Source organism: Pseudopipra pipra, chromosome 21 (genome assembly GCF_036250125.1).
Source record: "Pseudopipra pipra isolate bDixPip1 chromosome 21, bDixPip1.hap1, whole genome shotgun sequence".
Classification (NCBI taxonomy): Eukaryota; Metazoa; Chordata; class Aves; order Passeriformes; family Pipridae; genus Pseudopipra; species Pseudopipra pipra.
The window spans coordinates 8,785,352-8,809,741 of NC_087569.1; the positions used below are offsets into that span (position 1 = coordinate 8,785,352).

A 24,390-nucleotide genomic window follows, 5' to 3' on the forward strand; every position below is an offset into this window, starting at 1 on the left:
TAATATTTCTCATAAAAAAAAAGTGGTAGATCTGATAATTGTTCCTCTTTTCTGTAATTATGCCTATTAAAAGGGAAGGGATGGGGAAAGATGGGATAAGAGCTTGGAGTGACAGGGCAAGGGGAATGGCTTCAAACTGACAGAGAGGAGGTTTAGGTTGGATATTGGAGAAAAATTCTTCCCTGGGAGGGTTTTTTTCACTCTGGTGCTCAAGCTCTGCTTTGGAGCAGCAGCGCTTTTCCTTGACTCAACCTCTTTTGCTGTTTAATTTGATTCATGATATATTTGCAAGTCCTGGCTACTCCTGAGTCAAAGGACATCTGCCCCACACGCTGGGTCTGAAATGAGCAGCTGGAATGGCTACTCTTTCTTGGGGCTGGAAATCTCTGGGCAGATCCTGCTGCTTTCTGGTTCCTTTTATTGTTTTCACCCTCATAGTAGCAAAAAGGGAGGGGTTTTTTGTTTTCCCCCTTGTGTTTCAGGGCTGCTCAGAGAGTTGGAAATGGGGAATTTAAGACAAATTATGTGAGGAAATAACCATGAGATTGCAAAATAAGGTGTAAGGAAAGCTGGGGTGCCCCAAGCACACCCAGCTCTGGGCAGAGCACTTGGAATGCTGCATCATCACAGAGAAACGGCTAAAACTTAACTCTTTTTGTGTGCTGGAGGTAAATTGTGAGTTAATAAACACGGGAGGAAAGTGGGAGTTTGATTGTGTTCCTGCACTCATTAACTGTGGGCCGTGGGAACAGCCCCAGGGGTTTATGGATGGACAGGGACAGTGGGGACACCCTGGGGGGAGAACATCATATCCCGGTGCCAGGGACACCCCAGTCCCTTGGGGTGTCCCCCGGAGGGTGGATCCATCACACCCCAGTCACAGGGACACCCCTGTCCCTTCGGTGTCTCCCCAGGAGAATGGGATCTGTCCCATCCCTCGGTGTGTCCCCAGGGGGGTGGATCCATCACGTCCGGTGACAGGGACACCCAAGGGAGGGGGGGATCCATCACATCCCGGTGCCAGGGATATCCCAGGGGGGAATCCATGGACACCCCTGGTGACAGGGACACCCTGAGAGGGGGGATCCAAGGACACCCCCGAGTTGGGGGATTCATCACAGGGACAGGCCGGGTGACAGGGACACCCCACGTGGGGGTGGATCCATCACATCCCGGTGACAGGGACACCCGGAGGGGGGTGGGATTTATCGCATCCCAGTGTCAGGAACACCCGGGAGGTGGGGTGTCCAGGGACACCGCGGGTGACAGGGACACCCCAGAGAAGAGATCCAGGGACACCCCGGGGGGGGAATACCCATGTCCCCCCTCCCCGGTGTCAGGGACACCCCGGGGGGGTTATCCAGGGATACCCCCGGTGTCAGGGACACCCCGGGGGGGTTGGGGGTATCCAGGTGTCCCCCCGGTGTCAGGGACACCCCGGGGGGGTTATCCAGGGATACCCCCGGTGTCAGGGACACCCCGGGGGGGGGGTTATCCAGGTGTCCCCCCGGTGTCCCCCCGGTGTCACCTTGTCCCGGCCGCGCCGCGCGGTCACGTGACCCCGGTGCGGGGCGGTGCGCGCCGGGCGGAAGTGACGCCGCCGGCCCCTCGGTCGCATGATGTGGCAAAAAAAAAAAAGGCCGGGAAAGAGCGCTGAGTGATGCGTCCCCAAATAGTCCCTTCCGGCGGCGCATCACCCCGGCCGCCCCACTGGCGCCGCGCGCCGGCAGATCCCTCCGCGCGCCCCCGGCGCGACTGAGGCGGCTCGGGCGGGCGGCAGGTGCGCGTATCCTTCCGCCGTGGTATCCTTCCGCCGGCGGGGGCAGCCCTTCCGCACGGCCCCGCTCCGCCATCGCGGCCCCGCAGCGCCCGCAGCGCCGAGCCCGGCCCGGCACGGAGCCCCCGCCGCCACCATGGCACAGATCCTGCCTATCCGCTTCCAGGAGCACCTCCAGGTGGGCGCCGGCGCGGCCGCGCTGTTCTGTCCCCGCCGTGCCGAGAGGACGTACCCGGGCCCGCCCGCGGTGCCGCCGTGAGGGCTGGGGGGGGGCGCGGGGTGTTGGTGTCCGGGAGGGAAGCGCTGCCCGAAGGGCACCTTCCTGAGGAGCCGGGCCTGGCCTGCCGCCCTCGCCGGTGCCCCCCCGGGCTGGGCGAGGCCGGGAGGGGACGGGGAGCGCGGGTGGTTCCGCGGCGTGAGGGGAAATCCCGCCCCGGCTCCGGGTCTGCGAGGGACGGGGGCGAGCCGGGCAGGGCTGGGCTGCCTCCCTGCGCCGCTTCATTCTAGATATATTCATAATCTTAACACCTATCCTTGTGAGGGCGTAGTAAGTGGTTCTCCCGGTGCTGTCTGGGTGTAATGTCACGTCCCGGAAGGGGAGCTGCAGTGAGTGCGGGAGCTGCCGCGGCTCCCGCAGTGCAGCGGGGGCAGTGCAGGTGCCCAGGTGCCCTCTCTCAAACCCAGGCTCTCGCTGCACCGCCCTCGCCACCGCGTTATTTCCTTTCGCTTCCCCGACACGGCTCCCTGAAGGCAGCGGTAACACGTCCTGGATGTGCAGGAACTCGGGGCTGCCTTCCCAAGGAACGCACCTCCCGTGTCCGTGGGTGCAGCCGGAGCGCAGGGAGGGGTCTGGAGGTGCAGGTCCGGTTGTGCAATGGCCACTTCCCCTCTGGCAGGTCTGTGGGGCGAAGTACTGCGAGCCACCGTTCTCCTGGCTGGGGCCGTGGTGTTGGTTAAGCTTGGTTTCGCTGCTGGGGAGGGTTTTTTGTGTAATAAAAGCTACATTGGCACACCTGGCTTCTGTACCCCTTCTGCCCCGTGGTTCCAGTGTCTGTGTTTAGTTTGTGTAACCGGGCACTGATGTACTGATGGATTTCCATCATTTGTAGTGACTTCTTTTCCTGACTCAAACAGAAAAATTTCAGTTCCTAGGCACCCTGCAAAATACTTATTTTGTGGTGTAAATTACCACTATCCATAGGGTTTAAAAAAATGGTGCCATGGTTACTTTCTGTCTGAGTGACTGTTGAGTGTTGAGGAATTTTCCTTCAATACCAGGTGAGGAATTTTCCTTCAATACCAGGTGAGGAATTTTCCTTCAATACCAAGTGAGGAATTTTCCTTCCATATCAGTGGAAAAGCAGGCCAGAATTCCTAGCTGAGGTGTGCCTACACTCCTTAGTGAGCAGCACTGACAGGGGAATCCCAGAGCTTTGTCTCTGAGCAGTGCCTTGTCCTGGTGGTGGCACAGCCCAGACCCAGGTGCTGAGGTGGTTCTGTGTCCTCAGGTGAAACTCATCCCTCTGTGTGCCCAGCTCCTACTAAAGCATTGTGGAAATGCACCTCTGATATATTATTTAAGCTCCAAACCTTGCATGTGACCCACTGCCAGGTCTCTAATGACATGAGTCCTGTTACATAATGAAACTCATCTGCCTCATGCCAGGAGTGCTGGGAGGGTTCAGGCCAGCACTACTGTGGAACAGGACTGTTCTGCCCAAAGTCTGATTTATATGTTTAGTTGGGTTTTAATTTGCATTTTCTCTCCCTGCACCTCTTCACTGGTTGAACCAGTACCTTTTATAGCTGCACACTGAGCTGATCTCTCCTCAGGTGGGGTGTCCAGCCCTCTCAGCCTGGCTGCACGTGGCTCTTGCCCAGTTTGCTGCTCCTACTGAACTTCCTCATTTTATTTCATTGAGAAATTTTCAGAGGAATTTGAATTCTTGGAGTTCCTGTTTTTCCGCTGAAGCTTCTGACATAAATTTCGAGAGCAGAAACACTGCTGTTGCAGTGGGTTTGTTTTAGTGTATTCCAGGCTGCTCCTAGGAAATCCTCATGGGCTCAAAAGTACAATTTCTTGAACTGTGCCTGACCTACATTGTCTAGGAAACTTGTCTTACAGGTGTTGGGCAACACTTGCAAGTTTGTAGCTGATGCTTTAATGCAAGGCAAGGCACCCACCCAGAGCCTAATTCATAAAAGGCAGGTGGTGAATGTGAATGAGGAAGATTTTGCAGGCTGTTATTGAAATCTGATCTTGGCTGGTGATTAGGGAATGAAGAGTAAAGGCTCCAGAAGCCCTGAATGTCTTGGGGACACAGGACAGTGCTTTGTACCCCAGACTGGAGCTAAAGATCTACTTTGGGCAAGAAGTTGGCTTGGCAGGGCCAAGTGAGCTTTCTGGGGAGTCTGGAACCAAAATGTGTTCTCAGGCTTCAGGTTTTGTTTGTTTGAGTCCCATCACATGCTCTGCAATCTCAGCTGTCCCAAATATGTGGGTTTTATCTGTGTGGTGTCTACTGCACATCCCTGCCCGGCCTCAAAACAACATGTTGTGAGAAACTTCCCTTGGGAGGTTTCAAGGAGAAACCTGGTTCCTGTGCTATCAAAACTCACGTTATAAAACTTTACAGTGCTACTTTTTTTTTTTTTTTTTGAAGTGGCTATGAGGAAACAATCCACTGTGCTTGTGGTGGGAGATCAGAGGTCAGTGTGTGAGATGATTGTAAATCTGGTTGCTCGTGTGCAGGTTTTAGGGATTCCTAAAATGTTCCTGTGAGTGCTTGAGGATGGAAGTAAAACACAGCTGCTTTTTGTGGTGGGTCAGTGGAGCTTTTCTGAGATTACAAGTTCCTGATGAGTGAGAAGGACCCAGATTAGGTGGACTGGGATTGCCAGGTCATTTAGACACAAAATACCCCAAAATATATAAAAATTGAACTTGGACCAGGCCCGCTGCTGTACTGAGTTAAGGCATTAATAAATATTCTTCTGCACCTAAGTATTTAGAAAGAAATTTTTTAATTGTTCTGTAAGGCAGTACAGAGAACTGCCAGCTCAGGCTGTGTGCTTGATGCCAATACAGAACTGCTTTTTTTAAAACTAGGAAAAGGGTCCTTGTCTCTATTGTTCATTGATGGAGCAAACCTGAATGGCAGCTGTGCTGTCCTGGGGTGGTGGCACTTGGGTGGCTCTGGAGTCACAGCTGTGCCAGAGAATAAAACAGGACAGCCAAGGCATCATGGAATAAAATATATCAATTCAATACTTTACTCTAACAATGGCAAACAACAAAATATTTCCATGTATTGTGCTGACAGTGAGACAGTTTAATACAGCCTAAAACACTAAATCTGTGCTGTAACAGCATTAGTTTGGAGCAGTTACATCTCTGGTGGATAAAAGTCAGGAATTAGAGGACTCTGCCTAATGCTGTTTGGGTGGGATTCTTGCTCTGCTTCTTAGTGGATCTGCATTCCTAAAGCCAGTGAGTTTAGAGTATTCCCACAGAGGGAGAATCTGTAACAAAGAATGGAAATGTCTTGAGGAGAGTGTGTGAGTGTGTGTGTGTGTGTGAGCTAATTGGATAGGAGCAATTAGTTAAGCAGTTTATGAGCTGTTCTGGGCATGGCCCTCCCAGCAGGCCCTGCAGTGCACGGGCCTGCCCTGGTGGCTGCTCAGTGCCCTGTGCTGGCACTGGGGCCCCACCACGGAGGAGGAGGAGAGGGAGCCAGAGGTTCTGAGCTCAGTGTCAGCAGCTACAGCCCGAGGGTGGTGTGGGACTCAAACAGCCACACAACACACCCTGGGGCTGGGAGAGGGGTGGCTGCCTGGGCCTGCTCAGGGGAGGCACAAAATAGGAAGGATATAGAAATAAAGAGCTCTTGAATGGCAGAGAGGTCCCTTATCTGTTGAAAACATGACTTCCTAGGCTGTCACACGCTGTGACTCTTACCTTGCTCTGGGAAGAGTGATGGATTTGGAGCCAGGGGCTGGCCGTGGGACTCTTACACAACTGCACTACCAGAGCAGCATAGATGGGAATTTTTTGGTGTAACTTAAGTTTGCTTTTCTAATTTTCCTGTATGGAATTAAAAGAGCAGCTGAAACGTAGCCTGATGTCTGCCTTGTTCAATCCAGCCCAGTGAAACATGGCCTGTGGCAGAGCTGATGTGACTCACTGCACATCCAGGAGCTCCTGCTTCCCAGAGGACTGGTAATTTTTCTGTTAGCTGACACTGTCCAGCTCCATGATTTCTGGCTGCATGGGGATAAGGAGCCTGGGGAGGGACTGAGCAGCTGCCTGTGGCCACAAGAGCAGGGGTTGTATCCTGTCGAGGTGAAATGTGTGCTCAGCAGTTCCGTGTCCTTCCTCGTAGGCAAGGAGAAATTATGTGACAGCTAAGCACTGTCACAGGAAAGGGACTGTCACAGGAAGGGGTCAACAAAGAGGCTCTTGTCAGCAGTTTTACCATTCAGTTTGATGTCACATGTATGTGACAACTTCCCTGGGTAGGTTACCAAGAATGGGCTTGAGTTATCTTCCACTGAAAAAATAATGCTGGCGATCAGACGTTCACTCGCTGTGTTAGGATGATTCACATCTCAGTGCTGTTCACATAAATGCCATCCCAGAATTTCATGGTTCAGCAGAGCCTGCAGTTGAGTGAAGTATCTGATCTGGGGTTAGATGAGTCCTTCAGGGCGACGTCTCTGCTGAGCACGGGAGCTGCTGCTGTCCCTGACAGTCTGGTTCGTGGTTCCACTCTGCTTCACAGAACACTTTATTCCATACAGGAGACTGGTGGCACTGATCTTCCCAACAGATGTGGGTGCAAAATAACTCCCACTGGAAATCACTTGCCCAAGCACAGTGAGCAAGTTCTGCTTTCATATCTGCTTGAAAGGCAAGGAAGTGGTTTTTGTAGTAAAATGTACGGCTGTCTTAAATTCCTTCTTTTTTTTTTCAGTCTTTTAAACTTGTTTGTGAATCAGTGAAATGTAGCGAGTGAAATATTAAATGTTTGGGGTTATTTTCCCTTTGTAGTAAATTGGTTGGAAACCCACAACCCCCTGTACTCCTTTAGTTGTAGTGCAACTCAGGAGTTTGTACATGGAATAGTATTGAAATTTTCACAAGAAAAGCCTCCAAAGGAATATTTGCTGTCACATTTCCTCACAGTTATCTTCATCTGTGTTTGCTCTGCTCAGCTTTCTAAACACTCCTGCCTGGCTCACCTGGACTTTAGCCAGTCTGGGGAAGAAAACAACCTGTATTCCAGGGAATGATCTCTGTTCAAGAGTTCTGTGCATCCTTGGTGCAGCCAAGGAAAGTCCCTGTTGGCCTCACCAGTGGTGAGGGAAGTGCCACTCCTGGCTGGTGACACTTGTGCAATCAAAGGCAGGGATTGTCACAGTTAGAATTGACTTCCTGACGTGGTTCCTACACTGGGCTCTGTTAAGATGAAAGATGAAACATTGGCAGAAGGAGCTTGTGTGTACTTAAAGACTTCTCTGAGGGTTGTGCCTCCATCAGAAAACCTCTCCAGGCTTTCTTCAGAGCTCCCTTGCCAGTTGACTGAATCTTTGGAAAGAGACACCTCACTTTGAAAATAGTGAGAAGTTTAAGAAGTACCACTTTTACAATCTCCCCCCACTCCCTGGGGTTAGTCCTCAGATGTGACACCCAGCAGATGGCAGTTTGACTGTGATTAAGGGAAATCTGTCCTGCAATATCCAAGTGACTTTGATTTGGTGGGTTTGTCTGGAGCTCCCTAAGAGGTCCTGTCATCTGCTTGGACCTGCTGCTCAGATTTGTTCTGTCCACAGTGTTTGAGTGTAGTGCTGTGAGTTACTGCTTGGCACTCAAACTACCCCCCTCTACCAAATTAACGAGGAAATTTAGTGCTTGATAAATGATTTTGCTCTTGTGAAACTTGCAACCCCAGCAAAAGGAAATGCCACATCCCAGTAAGTCACTCCAGCTCTACCAGCTCAAACTCCCACATCTTCTAACCTTCTCTCCCTGCAGGGGTGTGCCTGGATTCCATATAACCCTGCCTGGATTCCATATAACCCTGCCTGGATTCCATATAACCCTGCCTGGATTCCATATAACCCTGCCTGGATTCCATATAACCCTGCCTGGCTCCTGTGCAGTCCCACAGTCACAGGTCTAGAGAACACTGCTCAGTGTGGGAAAGGGAATTTTAAGTGGTCCACGTTGCTGGAGAATGTGTGGTCAGGTTCTAGGGTGCTGGGCCTCAAACACTTGCTTAAATCTATCTGACAGAGTTCTGGACCTGTCAAGGATGTAGGGTTGGATTTTTATTTCTTTCTTTTTTCATTATTTTTTTTAATAGCTGTAGCATTCGGACAGTTTTCTCTTGGAAGAGCTGATCAAAGACTGTCTCTTGCTTGAAGTCTGCTGGCTTTATTGTCAGGTATTCCCTGGGTAACAGATCTGCCATGGAAGTGACTTTGTGAAGCTTGTTCTTGCTGTGCCACAGCTTGGATGTGACTTGTTCCTCGTGTGCTGTTGGAAAGCCTGGACAAAGGGGAAGTGGAGTAAAACACCCTCTTTATCAGGAGCTGCAAACAGGCAGAGCACAGCTGGGGCATGGCCTTCTCAGAGCTGTGCAGAGCTCAGCTGATAAGGGCTGAGTGCTCCAAACCACCACAATCACCCCAAAATGGCTTTGAAGGACTCGCCTTTCTCAGGAGACCTTGGGCTTGAAGGTCTCCCAGGAAGAAAAATAGTGATAATTCCTCTGATAGCAGAGAACTGCTCTGCAGCTTTTAAGGTATATCCACCAGCAAACTGGTTGTGTCTGTGACAGTGTGAGATGAACTGCCCATTCTGCACTTCCACAGTTAAAAATGCACTAAACTTTGTCTTACTGCTGCCACCCCCATACAGTAGCCTGGTGCAAACACCACAGAGTGCCATTAACTAAAATGTTTTGTTGCAAGAAACGTAATTTCAGGGTGTACATTCAAAGACTTGCAGCTCAGCAGAGAAGGAAGTGGTTTATTGACACCTTGTGTTAAGTAGGGCTGTGCATGAGCCATTTCTGATTTCAGTGTGTCCATCTCCTGTGTGTTGGCTCTGCCTCCTGCTGTGAGACAGGACGAGCTAATTGCTAGACAGGGAGCTTTTTTTAGCTCTGCAGGGATAAAGATGAAGCTCAGACACCTCACGTGTGATGTTAAGCTTGAAATAGTGATAGCTCAGGGGAATGAGTTCAGGGAGGAAAGGTGGTGAGAGTGAGGACTGAAGTGCAACTCCAGCACAGCTCCCAGGAGCAGGAGAGTTCACTGTGCCTTCACTGGTGTGACTCCTGGGGATGGTCCTGGGCAGGGCCAGGAGTCAGACTGGATCCTTGTGGGTCCCTTCCAGCTCAGCATGTTCTGTGATTCTGTGAGGGGCTCACAAGATGAGTTCTCAATGGTAAGTTGTAAGTGGACCTTGAAGGGAAGGTACCCAAGCACTTGATGCCATTTTTGGGCAGCGTGGTTGTATTGTCACAAAAAAAACATGTGAAGCCAGATGTCTCCTGCAACTTTCAGAAAAGCTCTTCGTGGCCGGACCGAGGGAATAATTTAACGTTATACCTTTTTTCTCCTCCAGCTCCAAAATCTGGGCATCAACCCAGCAAACATTGGGTTCAGCACTCTGACAATGGAGTCTGACAAATTCATCTGCATCCGAGAGAAGGTGGGAGAGCAGGCCCAGGTGGTGATCATCGACATGAACGACCCCAGCAACCCCATCCGGAGACCCATCTCGGCCGACAGCGCCATCATGAACCCCGCCAGCAAGGTCATTGCACTCAAAGGTAGGAACTCCTGAGAAAGAGCTGTTTGAAGTGGCTGCAGAGCCTTCTGTAGGACTGGGTTGGGAGTGACTGAGGGCTCTCAGGTGATTTATGTGGGAGGATCCCTTAGCACTTCTCCACAGCTTAATGGGAGCTTAAGGTGAATGCATTTGCTGTCCTTCTGGAGGCAGCTGGACTTTAAGCTGCAGCTGAGAGTTCTTGCCATTTGCTGGTCATTAGGATGAGGGTTTTTCCTTCAGTCCAAAAGCTTCCAGCTTCTGAGCAAGGAGAGCTGGAAGTGTGGGCTTTAAGGAATCATAACCTGATCTAAGTGTGTAAGGTCAATCAACTACACCTTTCCTTACAGGAAGGAGAACTAAGGCTGGGAAGGGGGGGAAGTATTCCTGAAGGCCTTAGTCTGGCCAGTGAACCAGTTTGTGCATATTTATTATATCAGTCAGTGATAAGAAGGGTAAAACTATGCAGGGAAGAGTTGTGTGGTGAATGAAGTACAAGGCCATCCAGCTTGGTATCTCTGATGATACAGAGTGCAAGCATTTCTCTGGAGTCTCCAGAAGTTTTCATCTCTTTCCCTAAGAGGCCCAAAAAGCCTTAAATACAGTCATTCTAGAAATGCATGTATTGCTAATGGAAAGATTTGTGTGTATCCAATGTTATTAACTTTGACCTTAATACTGTGCTACTGTTTTGTCACAACTTTAATGCTTTCTTGTGTGTGCAGATGGTGAGTTATTTCAATTGACTGTACTAGTTCCTGTTGTGTCTTATGACAAGAAAAAGCAGAATAAAATGGCTCAGATTTATGGTGCACATGGCTGAACAGTGGTGCTTAGAAACCAGAGGTTTTTCATGCCCTTCCAAACAAGGGAGTCCTTAAGATTCCTAAAATCCACTCAAGAACCCAAGGTGTACTTAAACCATTGGGATCTTGATATTGATCTTTTTATAAACAGGACTGACCCTTTTGACTCCAATCTAGATTTTGCCTGGTAATACCCCTTGCACAGCATGTGGGATCTGTGTTACCTGAATGTCCCTTCCCCTGATCTAAAGCTCCAGCTGCACTAGATATGGAACCAAACTGCTGCTGTTGCCTGAGTAACTCTGTAGGAGACACATTTCTCCAAGTTCTGTAGAAACTCCTGACTCAGCATCTCACAACAATTGCAGAACTAATGGTGGCTTTGGACTAAACCAGTCCATGGTGAGTGCAGGCCCTGGCCCTTGTGGCACAGTGACTTTGTCCAGCTGAGCTGCAGTTACTCACTGTAGCAGATACTCTGACCTGCATCTAGTTTCATGTGATCTTTTATATTCCTCTCAGGCTACACAAGCATGTGCTTGAATAGCTCCCTCCTAAAACTTGTAGAACTGGTCAGAACCTTCTTATCTTCTCAACAGGAAGAAATAATTTCTTCTGCCACTGTGTTGTAAAAGCTGGTAGCAACGACTGCAGGTGGCTGTTCAGGATGTTTGTATGCACCATTCTGTGTAATTTGGAGAACTTTCCCTCTTGCCTTCTAGAGCTTGTGTTGGTCACTAGATCCCTTTCCTTGCACAGTTTGTTGGTCTGGTTTGCAGTCAGTAGCTGTGTATCCCATTAGTGCAACCCAAAGGTTTTGGTTAATAAGCCTGAGTTACAAAAGCCCTCTGCCAAATTAACTGTTCCATGTTGTGCCTTTTTTAGTACTTTAAACAGATGTGGACATAGTTTTTAATGACACTGGCATAGCCCTCCCCACAACTTCCAAGAGCCTCAGCATGATTGTAACCTGGTCTGGGTGGACGTGGAGTCTCGTACAACCTGTTTGTGTGGCTGAAGCTTTTGTCCTCTGCCACCCCGTTCTCCGCATCTGTTTGATTGCTCAGCAGGGGCAAACTGGTAAAATGAGCCCTAGGAGTGTGCTCTGGTTAAAAGTACCAGCTGGTCCCTGCAGATCTGCCGGTGTAGAACAGCTTTTTCTTGAAGGGAGTCCCGAGGGTTTCGTGTCCTAGCGCAGCTCTCCTGCTTCTCCCCGGAGCTTGCGCTGTCCCCCTGCTGACCAGGCTGTGTTTTGTAGCTGGGAAAACGCTGCAGATCTTCAACATCGAGATGAAGAGCAAGATGAAGGCTCACACCATGACAGACGACGTCACCTTCTGGAAGTGGATCTCCCTGAACACCGTGGCCCTGGTGACGGATAACGCCGTTTACCACTGGAGCATGGAGGGGGAGTCCCAGCCCGTGAAGATGTTCGACCGCCACTCCAGCCTGGCCGGCTGCCAGATCATCAACTACCGCACCGACGCCAAGCAGAAGTGGCTCCTGCTCACGGGCATCTCCGCACAGGTACCTCACCCCAGCAGGCCAGGGCACCCCCAGAGCTCGTCTTGTTGCCTCTCCTGAAGGAGCAGCAGTGATGTGTTTGTTTTCTTACATAGAAATGCCTGATCTTCAAATGAGTGTAACTGAAAATCCTGCGTTAATGTAACTGTCTATGTGGTGATATGAACGGTCTTAAGCTGCACCAGGGGAGGTTTAGGTTGGACATTAGGAAAAAGTTCTTCACAGAGGGAGCGATGGGGCATTGGAATGGGCTGCCCAGGGAGGTGGTGCAGTCACTGTCCCTGGAGGTGTTTAAGCAGAGCCTGGATGGGGCATCAGTGCCACGGTCCGGGTGATGAGGAGGGGTTAGGTCAAAGATTGCACTCGAGGATTTCAGAGGTCTTTTCCAACCTGGTTGATTTGGTGATATAAACATTGTACAAGGTTAAGAGTCTGAAGTGATGCCTTTGTAAGAGACAGCATGGCATGAGACTTCAGCTTGATATAACATATTTACCAGCACTAACTGAAATGAAATTACTGTCTGAGCGCCTGTTGTTCCTGACTCTTGTTCTGCCTTGTCCAGCAAAACCGTGTTGTGGGAGCAATGCAGCTGTATTCTGTAGATAGAAAAGTGTCCCAGCCCATCGAGGGACATGCAGCCAGCTTTGCACAGTTCAAGATGGAAGGAAATGCTGAAGAATCCACTCTCTTCTGTTTTGCAGTAAGAGGCCAAGCTGGGGGTAAGGTAAGGCTTGGTTCTAAGTATCTTTAGAGACTCACCCTGGTTATCTGCTTTCAGGAAAACCAGGGGTTTAATACAAAAAGTTGCATTTAAGCAAAGAAGTGAAAGACTGTGTGGGTCTGGATAGTGCATATATATATATATATATAATGTAAATGACATTTGGTGCATACAGAGCTTCCCAGCAGGGACTACCTGATGCAGCAGGAGCCTGTTTGGAGTCATGAAGTTAAGTGGCATGTCATGACCAGCCTAATGAGCTGCTTGAAACATGTGACTCCCAGCTTCACAGGCTAAGCTTGAGGGAAAAGCTCTTGTAATCTTTCTTTGATGCTGATCCCCAGTATCAGACTTAACTTATTTCCAATTTATTGCATGAAAAAAAAAAAAGAAGCACTAGTATTACAAGGCTAAATTAGTGGTCAATGGCAACACTGGAATTGTGTGAGCTACTTTGACAGCTGAAACAGAAGCTTAGATTCAGAGAAACATCTTCAGAACCATCACTGTAGAGTGTTAACCAAGTTGAAGGAGTGCATATAAAGTGACTTAACTGAATCCTGAAACTTCCAAGTAACTAGGGCTACCTAAGGATCATATTTAACTGTTTCCCTCACCTATGGTACATGAATTCCATGTGCCACACCTTTAGTCAGTGAAAATATTTAGGAAGACTGACTTAGTTCGTCTTTGCATAAGCTTGGGATTAGGGCTCAGCAGTGAGAGAATTGCTGTGGTTTCATTGTTGAAGGTATTGTTAAATAAATGAGATACAAGAACTAACAGACTAATCTTGCCTCTTGCACAGCTGCATATCATTGAAGTTGGCACACCTCCTACTGGGAACCAGCCCTTTCCAAAGAAAGCTGTGGATGTCTTCTTCCCTCCTGAAGCACAGAGTGACTTTCCTGTTGCCATGCAGGTATGGCAGCTGCCAACAGGAGCATGAGAACAAAGCTTCTCCTGGTGGATGGGACAGTGGCAGGGCACTGGGAGCCAGGTGGTCAGTCTGCTGACCCCAGGGTTGGCCCTAAACTGCTGTGTCTGGTGTGGCTGCTGCTCCTGCTTCAGTGGTGATAAAGTAAACATGCAGACAAGCACCATTCAAAGGCAGCATGTTCTTATTTGGGGAAGAAATATCCATGTATATTTAGCTGCTTTTCAAGCTCTTCCAACATCATTCTGCTGTGACTACTCGAGTAAAAATATACCAGCACTTCTGGTTGTCCTGAAATGGCCCAGCTGTCTGCTGAGCCTCAAAAGCACTCGCTCATTTATCCAGTGCCACATTCAATCCATCTATTTCTGTTTTGCAGATCAGTGACAAGCATGATGTGGTGTTTCTCATCACGAAATATGGCTACATCCACTTGTATGACCTGGAAACTGGCACCTGTATTTACATGAACAGAATCAGTGGAGAGACCATATTTGTTACTGCACAGCACGAAGCAACAGCTGGAATTATTGGAGTAAACAGAAAGGGACAAGTAAGGAAACTTGCCCTGGAAACTTATTTAGCTGATCCCACCGGCCCTTAATGATGCACTGAAGAGCTCATAAAATGTTTCCAAAAATGAACTTTGTCATATTTGGGCTAACTGGAAGTTTCCCTTGGTGTTTGTGCAGGTGCTGTCAGTGTGTGTGGAAGAGGAGAACATCATCCCCTACATCACCAACGTGCTGCAGAACCCCGACCTGGCGCTGCGGATGGCCGTGCGCAACAACCTGGCGGGGGCCGAGGAGCTTTTTGCCAGGAAATTCAATGCACTCTTTGCACAAGGGAACTATTCTGAGGCAGCAAAAGTGGCAGCCAATGCCCCAAAGGTAATGGGCTGGTGTTCAGAGCAGCACTGAACTCCTCTGCCTTAAGCTTCTTGCTTCAGGAAAGCTGAATTGCCTGAGTGGCAAGACCAGAGTCTTGTTACTGCTCCTGCCCTGATGTAGTACTTGGGGTGCTGGGTGTGAGTAGTGATTCTGTGCTGGGTGGTCTTAAAGCCCACACAGGAGGGGAGGAATAAATGATGAAGTAGTGGCTATGAGGCATAATGTTTCTGGGACTTAGCTTTACTTGTCCAGTGATTAAAAAAGTGTCTGTGAAAAGACAACTTCAGGCTGAGGCTGCACCTGGAAGCAAGATAAAAAGGACAGACCAAGGGACTAAATTTAGATGAAAGGAACTTGCTCATAAGGAGAAGGATGTCTTAATTTTGAACTTAAATTTGCAGTCCTACTGAAACAAATCTAACTGGCTACTATAGCACATTTTCTGTCAGAACATCTCAGACAGTGTCTGAGCTGATGTTCAGCCTTATTGCTCCTGACATTCTGGACTGGCAAAACATAGAAATGCTTGTGACAGCTACAGTGACATTAACTCCAGCTTTCTGGAGAAACTTGCCAAGCCACAATAACAGCAAAGGAAATGAAAGTGCCTGTGTCTGTCTGGCAGGGAATCCTGCGTACTCCAGACACCATCCGCCGGTTCCAGAGCGTCCCAGCTCAGCCAGGACAGACTTCCCCTCTGCTCCAGTACTTTGGAATCCTGCTGGACCAGGGGCAGCTGAACAAATACGAGTCCCTGGAGCTGTGCAGACCAGTTCTGCAGCAGGGCCGAAAGCAGCTCCTGGAGAAATGGTTAAAAGAAGATAAGGTGAGTTTGGGGTCGATGCCTTTAGAGCCCTGGGCGGGGGGGACACACACACATAAATGCCTGACAGCTTCCTCACCTGCCCAGGAAAAATCATCTGGGAGCTCCTCAGTCCCTGGTGTGCTCACCCAGCTGAGCAATAGGTGTTCACTGCACCCATGGCTGTGACTCACATTCCTGCAGGGGAATCGATCAAACCCTGGAGCTTCACTCATTCCACTTCAAATCCCAGCAGGGTGCAGCCAGGATGGAAAGCCTCTGAGCTGCTGCTGTTCTTGCCAAGCCACTCCTTTGGATGCTACCTTGCATATGCTTTGAGCTGTGCTTACACTTCTGTAATTAGCCCCAGAAACATGCTGATATGTGTCATCCATTCTTTTTAGCTCTAAAAATGCCTTTGACTCCTGTGGAACAGCATGAGGAACAATCACTGCTGAAACAGTTGGCTAAGGCTATCAAGCTTAATTTTTTTTTTTTTTTAAAAAAAACAAGTCCAAAAGGAAAATAAATGAGGAAGAAGGTGGTAGTGCTTTTCAGCATGGCATGGCAGGGTGGGCTGACTGTGTTTATGTCTTGAAACAGCTGGAGTGCTCGGAGGAGCTGGGAGACCTTGTGAAATCTGTAGATCCTACACTAGCACTCAGTGTCTATCTGAGAGCCAACGTTCCAAACAAGGTCATCCAGTGTTTTGCTGAAACAGGACAAGTCCAGAAGATTGTTTTGTATGCTAAGAAGGTGAGAAGAAATTAAATTGCCATATCTGTCCTTCATTTAAGAATAATTAGTGTATGTTCCAAAGCAGCTAAGAGTAACTGGGGGGGAATCTGAGAGCCCATGCAGTACCTGCTTTACCCTCAAGGTTGTTATGAATAACTACTGCTAGACTTCAGACATGTATCTTGTTATACTTCTCTATGTAGCCTTTTCCAAAAGAGGAAATCCTGACTGGGTTGTGTAATCTAACAGTAGCTGTTACTGAGCTCTATGTTTAACAAGGTTAAATGCTCTTGCTGAGCTCTTACTTTTCATTCTCTCTCCAGGTTGGATATACTCCAGACTGGATATTTTTACTGAGGAATGTAATGAGAATCAGCCCTGATCAAGGACAGCAGTTTGCACAAATGCTTGTTCAAGATGAAGAGCCTCTTGCAGATATAACACAGGTAAATAACTTGATTGCACTGAAACTTTACATTCAAGGCGTTGAATTGTTAAAGAGTGTGGCTTCTCTTACCACAGAAAGATTTTGAACTACAAGTTTGCATTTACCTTAGTGGGACAAGGCTGTTTCATGCCTGGTTTTAAGAACACTAAATGACAGCTTAGTGCAGTGTCAGAATAAGTGGTTTAGCTTTGGCAGCTGCACTTGATGGTACTTTCTTTAAATATACCTCCAGTTTTTAATCAAAAGCCTAAATTTCCTCCTTTTTTTTTTTGCAGATTGTGGATGTCTTTATGGAATATAATTTAATCCAGCAATGTACAGCCTTCTTGCTGGATGCACTGAAGAATAACCGCCCCTCAGAAGGTCCCCTGCAAACACGTTTACTTGAGATGAACCTCATGCACGCCCCTCAGGTGTGTGCTCAGAGCCCCCATCAGCCTTGGCTGGAGCTGGTCACAGTCCTCAGGGACTAAGGGAAATGTCCAATATCCCTTCTAGGTTGCAGATGCCATCCTGGGAAACCAAATGTTTACTCACTACGACCGGGCTCACATAGCTCAGCTGTGTGAGAAGGCTGGTTTGCTGCAGAGAGCACTCGAGCACTTCACGGACCTCTACGACATCAAGCGTGCGGTTGTTCACACTCACCTCCTCAACCCTGAGGTAGGACCCCAAACATCCTGCACCTACAGAAAACCAGGCCATTAGGAATGGCTTTCAGAGTGTGGAGTGATCTGGTTGGGTCTAAAATGGCTTCTGTGTCTTCGCAGTGGCTAGTGAATTATTTTGGGTCCCTGTCAGTAGAAGACTCTCTGGAGTGTCTGCGTGCGATGCTGTCTGCGAACATCCGTCAGAACCTGCAGATCTGTGTCCAGGTGGCTTCAAAATACCATGAACAGCTGTCGACACAGTCACTCATTGAGCTCTTTGAGTCCTTCAAGAGCTTTGAAGGTAAGTCTGTACTTCTGCAAAAGGAGCTGGTGCTCACCTCCTCATCCATGTGTGCATGTCTGTCTGCTGAAATCCAGAAAGCTGTACTGAACTTTGAGTAGTTAGGCCTCAAAACTGTCTTGAAACCTGGCCCAAAACTTAAAGTTTCCACCTTGAGGAAGGGCACCAACATATTTTTCTGCATATTTTGTTTTTATGAAATGTTATAAAAAGTTTGGAGCTGTAGAAAAATATATGTAAAATGTAGTAAAATGTAAACTGAAGAAGCTGCTGGCCTTTTTCCTTTGTCCAAAATGGTCATCTTGACTTCGTGTAGCCTTTGGGATTTGGGCTTTTGTACTTCTCAACAAGACAGCAGAATAACGCGTTGATTGTTTCTCTCCAGGTTTGTTTTATTTCCTGGGCTCTATTGTAAACTTCAGCCAGGATCCAGATGTGCACTTCAAGTATATTCAAGCTGCCTGCAAGACAGGACAGATTAAAGAAGTGGAAAGAATCTGCAGGGAAAGTAACTGCTATGATCCAGAACGTGTTAAAAACTTCCTCAAGGTAATGTTTGGGTAACACTGGACTGTCTTGGCCTGTTTGGGGTTCTGATAAAACATGGTGTTGAAAGTAGATGAGTTTGACCTTTGCACTTAAGGATCCAACTGTCCTTTTACACCAGAGGTAGCTACCATGTTGAGAGTGCCTCCTAATAAAGTCTGAGCCTGGAATATTATCTAAACAATGGAGAATCTGTCAGATCAGTCTCTCACTGATTAATCTGGCTTGAACTCCTAAAATGTAGTAAATGCACCAGCTCACCTAGAACTTGTTACAAATGTGTACTGTAAAGTAGCAAACAATTTGCTTGGAAGGTTGAGAACAACCATAATGCCAAACGAGTTGATAACTTGATTATTTCCAGTGTAATCAACTTCAGTTGAGCAACTGCAGAAACAACAAGTGAATAGTGTCAATTAATTCCATAAATGCTTTGTAGGAGTTCTGGGCTCCATAAAGAGCTGCTGACTGATGTTACTGCTGGGGTTCAGAGCTGAAACATTGCTGAAGAGTAGGAAAAGATGGTGTGCTCAAAGTTCTCTGGTCCTAGTCCTGAGCTTATTGACCAACCCAACATTACTATAAATACCTGAGGAACCGTGTGGGAGGGGAAAATTTTATCTGGGAACATTTCCTGCCTTCATGTTTGTTGGTTACATAGCATAGTCTTAGATTTTGCTGATCATATCTGAAGATGGCAAAACTCTTCCCAAGAGAATTCTCTAAAACTAACCTGGTGTCACCGAGGTGTAAGGTATGTCATTTGATCAAGCCACCTAAGATATGTTATCAAGCTGTCAAATTCCTGATGAAAGTTATTGTTTTTTGTGCTGTTCCATGTCTGGAATGTGCAGGACATGTACCAGGTAAATCTCCCAGTACAGGCCTCCCTGTGTAAAGTCCTTAAGTGTAATTTCTATGTAGGATTATATTCTGGGATGTGCATGTTGGAATAAGTGATCTGAAATATGCATCCGGAATACTGTCTGCCACATAGACTAAGCTTCTGTACTGTAACCATTGTAACCTTATGCTGAAAGTTGGAATGCTTTTAGATAACTAATCTGATAAGCAATTTTAGCAGTACTGCTACAGTTCTCTAAATCCCCAGTTAGGAGGTACCACAAGGCACATGGCACTCGAAGTCAATTCTGTGTATAAGTTTTATGTGATGAATCACAACTTAACCTAGTCTTGGTTAAATTTGTTTTGAAATCCCAGAGTGCTAATCCTGCACACCAAACACCAGTGGCAACTAAAAATACTCTCTCTAGCTTAGACTTGTAATAGTTGTATTGTGTTGTAAAACCCTGTAGACTCTGCCATGCAGGGTTAAACTCCAGAAAGCTTCTCGCTCTCCATGCCCCGAAGTGGGAGTGAGTACTCCTACTTTGCTACATATTGCAAACAATTAGTTGAACAACAAGCTGTCATTATTTGGTTGAGTTTCAGCTTTCCAAATTCAGCTGCTTTAACAGTTTAAGTGACCGTATTTGTCTGCTTAAGCCCAAGAGCAAAACCAAATTACTGAAGCTGTTCTCTTTCTAGGAAGCCAAACTCACTGACCAGCTGCCTCTCATCATTGTGTGCGATCGCTTTGACTTTGTCCACGACCTGGTGCTGTATTTGTACAGAAATAATCTCCAAAAATACATTGAGATTTATGTACAGAAGGTGAGTTACAGCTTGGCTTCAATGGGGCAAACTGATCAGTCTTTCCAGTGTTAAACACAATGCCTATAGTTGTGTATAGTAAGTGTTCTGCAAACAGCTTGAGACTTGAGACTGCTGTTTAAGTACCTGTTAGTGGCCTCCAGTAAATCAGCCCTGACGTGAATCAGATCTCATTCTTCAGCCAGGTTGGGCAGTAACCCCCACTGATGTGTCTCTTGAAGGAGGAAGACTTGGTAGAATAACTCTGGGCTTCTTGGGATGATTTTAACTCCCAGCATTTTGCAGGGGTGGAGGGGAGGTTCTCCTTCAGGGACAAAGTGGATTGTTCAGGAGCTCTTCCTGTGGGAACTGAGCATTAGGGAGCCACTGAGCTGGGATGTGAACACCTGTTGACTGAAGAATTGACTTCCAACCTTGTCCAGAACCTCAGGAAGCTGGGAGTAAAGGCAGGAAGATGGGGTCAGTCGTAACAAGCAGCCTTCATTTGTAGCTCTGGGGATGAGTATTGGCTGCCTGTGCTGCAGGACCACACACTGACCTCTTTCAATGATCCCGTTTAGGTGAATCCAAGCCGTCTGCCAGTTGTTATTGGGGGACTGCTTGATGTGGATTGCTCTGAAGATGTAATAAAGAACCTCATCCTTGTAGTGAGAGGTCAATTTTCGACTGATGAGCTTGTTGCAGAGGTTGAGAAGAGAAACAGGTATTAAACTTCTACGAGTCTGTTACCAATTGCCAGTCTGGCTGTGTTACACTGCTCATCCATCAGTGCATGTCCTCATCACACAGCTAAAGCTGGTACTGACACAGCCAGAAGCTGCCACTGGGCGAGCAACCAGCTTTGCTCCTTGGCTGATGTGGGGATCTCATCTTTGAGGGATGAGATGAGTCTTTGGCATGTGATCTTCTTCACAGGATCAGAAAGTTACACCATTATATTAACAACCAAAATGCAGGTTAAAATGGAGTACTGTAACTCTGGTTTAGTTCCTGACTGTCCTATTTATAGCAAAGAAATTGTGCAAGTGGATACTTACTCACTCAACCTCTCTAATGTGACAATCACTTCCTTCTAGGCTGAAGCTGCTTCTGCCCTGGCTGGAAGCAAGAATTCACGAGGGTTGTGAGGAGCCTGCGACTCACAATGCACTGGCCAAAATATACATTGATAGCAACAACAACCCCGAAAGGTTCCTGCGTGAGAATCCTTATTATGATAGTCGTGTGGTTGGCAAGTACTGTGAGAAGAGGGACCCTCACCTGGCCTGTGTGGCTTATGAGCGTGGACAGTGCGATTTGGAGCTTATTAATGTATGTATGCCAAGGCAGCTGGCTCGTGGGTAAAGTTCTGACATGAGTGTCATGGGATAGATGCTCAGGTTTATGACAAAAGCATTTGTTTCCTAAAAATATTAAGCTGGGTACTGCACGCTTCTGATGGAATAGGAGGTGGTTATTTAATCTCCCTCTGCAGCTTAATGAGAAATGGGGGACTCCCCTGCATGGCCTAAAGTGGGAGGCTAGTGGAAGTATCAAGGCCTGAGGTTCTAGTCAGCCTCTCAGGCAGGTTTATTTAGTGCTGCAGTACAATTATCCACTGCAGGCTGGAGAGCTGTGGCTTCCCTCTGAGCAAACTGTGCCTTTCCCCAGGTGTGCAATGAGAACTCCCTCTTCAAGAGTCTCTCCCGATACTTAGTTCGTCGCAAAGACCCCGAGCTGTGGGCCAGCGTGCTGCTGGAGAGCAACCCTTACAGGAGACCCCTCATCGACCAGGTACCACTGACAGGCCAGCCAAGCCTTGGCTGTCCCACCCTGACCTGTAGTACCTGACCTGACTGATTTGCTGATTGCCTGACTGTACCTGCAGGTTGTCCAGACTGCGCTGTCGGAGACCCAGGACCCCGAGGAAGTCTCTGTTACTGTGAAGGCTTTCATGACTGCAGACCTTCCCAACGAGCTTATTGAGCTGCTGGAGAAAATAGTTCTTGATAACTCCGTGTTCAGTGAGCACAGGTGAGTAAAAACCACTTCATGGGAAAGCCTGGAATTCTACCTGGTGCAGGCGTTAAATTGCTGTAATATGGAACAGCAAATAAACTAATGCCTTCTCCAGAGGGGAGGGTGAAATTCTTGATGGTTTCTTGATAAGTACTAACGTTTTCTTTCCCTCTTCAGGAACCTGCAGAACCTCCTCATCCTGACAGCCATCAAGGCTGACCGTACCCGTGTCATGGAGTACATCAACCGCCTGGACAACTACGATGCCCCAGACATAGCCAACATAGCCATCAGCAACGAGCTCTTCGAGGAGGCCTTTGCCATCTTCAGGAAGTTTGATGTCAACACATCAGCTGTGCAGGTGCCTTAAAATCTCAGGCTGTAAGAACTCCCTGTGACTTGTGGCTTGGCTGGTAACTTGTGACTTGAGTACTTACCACCGATGAGCAGAGTGACCAAAGCTGCTCAGTGTCTTTTGAAGTAGGACAAATGTTGTTTATTGAACCCTGTAGTGAGTGAAACTTTGCAAGGCTGAAATCACCCACGCTGTGTGGGTTGTGTGTGGTTAGTGCCTATTTTAAAAGCTGTGGATCCATTGAAAAACAAACATAAAACACAACTTTGGTGTCCCGTAAAACCGGCCTTTGTGGTAGTGGCTGATCTTGGTTATCCCATTTTTAGGTGTTAATAGAGCACATTGGGAACCTGGACCGCGCGTACGAGTTCGCAGAGCGCTGCAATGAGCCCGCGGTGTGGAGCCAGCTGGCCAAGGCACAGCTCCAGAAGGGGATGGTAAAGGAAGCCATTGACTCCTACATTAAAGCAGATGATCCTTCCTCATACATGGAGGTTGTTCAAGCTGCTAATGCCAGTGGTATGATTAAGTTTTGTTTACATCTTTGCTGTTGATGTTGCTCAGCTCTTTTGCCTGGTCTGCTCGAACTGCAGTTCTGCCAGACTTGTATCTTGATGCAAGTAGAGGAATCTGGTCCTGCAAAGACTGCCCTAAATGAGAATGGGAAAAGGTAGTGTATTGCATTTGCAGATAATCCGTGGTCTTTTAACTACCTTCTTAAACTAGTTGGAGACTTCTGTCAGAGCAGGGAGTCTTTGCATGAAGTTAAAGACCAGGATTTTAGTTAGGCCTGTTGGAAGGTGACTTTATTAATGTAATGTATGTGTGTGAAGGACATACCAGTATGAAAGCTGGTTTTGATTGCTGGGGAATAGCTGTAGAAATACTCATGTAGCTCCAACTAGCTCGAGCTGATAGTATAGTTTGTGTCCTCAAGGGTGGAAACTAAAAATTCTCAACTGCTTTTCCTAGGAAACTGGGAAGAGCTGGTGAAGTATCTCCAGATGGCACGTAAGAAGGCCCGGGAGTCGTACGTGGAAACAGAATTAATCTTTGCTCTTGCTAAAACCAACCGCCTGGCAGAGCTGGAGGAGTTCATCAATGGCCCCAACAACGCACACATCCAGCAAGTGAGTGACAATGGGATGGTTTTGCTGAATCACAACTCCTTCAGCCTTGCTGACCACAAAGGTGGAACTCAAATGCTCCACATCTCATATAAGCCAGTGGCTGAAAATGTGCGAGCCTGACCTGTTGTGCTGTCCCTCAGGTGGGTGACCGCTGCTATGACGAGAAGATGTATGAGGCAGCCAAGCTGTTGTACAACAACGTGTCCAACTTCGGCCGCTTGGCCTCCACTCTGGTGCACCTCGGGGAGTACCAGGCAGCCGTGGATGGGGCTCGGAAAGCAAACAGCACCCGCACGTGGAAAGAGGTGAACTTGGCTGGCTGGGTTTGAAAGGTCTCCAGAGGTCCCCTGAAAGGACTTCAAGGCCTGGATTATAAACAGTAACACACTTGTCCCTTCCAGGTCTGCTTCGCTTGCGTGGACGGGAAGGAATTCCGCCTGGCTCAGATGTGTGGGCTCCACATTGTGGTGCACGCGGATGAGTTGGAGGAGCTGATCAACTATTACCAGGTAATTAACTGGCTCCTGTTACACAGTTCAGTTCTTTCATGGCAGCTCTGCCCAAAACTGGAGCTGTAGAGTCAGGATGGTTCCTGATGTGAAGTCTCTGTATCCCGTAGGATCGTGGCTACTTTGAGGAGCTGATAACTATGTTGGAAGCAGCACTTGGGCTTGAGCGAGCACACATGGGGATGTTCACAGAGCTAGCAATTCTCTACTCCAAATTCAAGCCACAGAAAATGAGGGAGCACTTGGAGCTGTTCTGGTCCAGAGTCAACATCCCCAAGGTGAGTATCTGAGGCCTTAAATTTAGCTTAAAACACATCTCTCTATGCCCTGGCTTTTGGAATAGCAGCTCTTGAGGTTATTAATGGCACTAAAGCCTGAGCACTGATGGACACTGATGGAATTCCCTGTTAACATATTGCTAATTATGCCTCTTCTTAGGTTCTGAGAGCTGCAGAACAAGCCCATCTCTGGGCTGAACTGGTGTTCTTGTATGATAAGTATGAAGAGTATGATAATGCCATAATCACAATGATGAATCACCCAACAGATGCTTGGAAAGAAGGCCAGTTCAAAGATATCATCACTAAGGTATTGCTTTCTTAGTGAAAGGAGGTAAATGTCTTGCTATGTGCACTTCAGTTCTCCTCCTTTGTTAGTAGCCTGTTTGAAATGCAAAGTTCTTGATATTGCCACATAATTTCAAAGCAACTACAATTTACAGTAACTAAAGAGATTTCTAGAGAC

The 24,390-nt window shown here is 47.8% G+C and overlaps 1 protein-coding gene across 2 annotated transcripts in view; it reads left to right on the forward strand.

Annotated features, from left to right (window-relative positions):
• Positions 1–1,795: 1,795 nt before the first annotated feature.
• The window catches only part of CLTC (clathrin heavy chain), a 30,234-nt gene continuing 7,639 nt past the window's right edge, over positions 1,796–24,390 (forward strand). For both annotated transcript variants that reach the window (XM_064678008.1, XM_064678009.1), the window contains exons 1-26: positions 1,796–1,955; positions 9,411–9,618; positions 11,679–11,947; positions 12,510–12,671; positions 13,477–13,590; positions 13,985–14,158; positions 14,298–14,495; positions 15,121–15,321; positions 15,901–16,053; positions 16,359–16,481; positions 16,759–16,896; positions 16,982–17,146; positions 17,254–17,434; positions 17,820–17,983; positions 19,529–19,654; positions 20,215–20,357; positions 20,731–20,965; positions 21,305–21,427; positions 21,522–21,667; positions 21,830–22,013; positions 22,334–22,526; positions 22,980–23,137; positions 23,278–23,442; positions 23,539–23,646; positions 23,757–23,924; positions 24,085–24,234. In XM_064678008.1, coding sequence (XP_064534078.1) covers positions 1,914–1,955; positions 9,411–9,618; positions 11,679–11,947; positions 12,510–12,671; positions 13,477–13,590; positions 13,985–14,158; positions 14,298–14,495; positions 15,121–15,321; positions 15,901–16,053; positions 16,359–16,481; positions 16,759–16,896; positions 16,982–17,146; positions 17,254–17,434; positions 17,820–17,983; positions 19,529–19,654; positions 20,215–20,357; positions 20,731–20,965; positions 21,305–21,427; positions 21,522–21,667; positions 21,830–22,013; positions 22,334–22,526; positions 22,980–23,137; positions 23,278–23,442; positions 23,539–23,646; positions 23,757–23,924; positions 24,085–24,234 — 4,191 coding nt within the window. In that variant the 5' untranslated portion in view covers positions 1,796–1,913. The remainder of the gene's footprint in view (positions 1,956–9,410; positions 9,619–11,678; positions 11,948–12,509; positions 12,672–13,476; positions 13,591–13,984; positions 14,159–14,297; positions 14,496–15,120; positions 15,322–15,900; positions 16,054–16,358; positions 16,482–16,758; positions 16,897–16,981; positions 17,147–17,253; positions 17,435–17,819; positions 17,984–19,528; positions 19,655–20,214; positions 20,358–20,730; positions 20,966–21,304; positions 21,428–21,521; positions 21,668–21,829; positions 22,014–22,333; positions 22,527–22,979; positions 23,138–23,277; positions 23,443–23,538; positions 23,647–23,756; positions 23,925–24,084; positions 24,235–24,390) is intronic.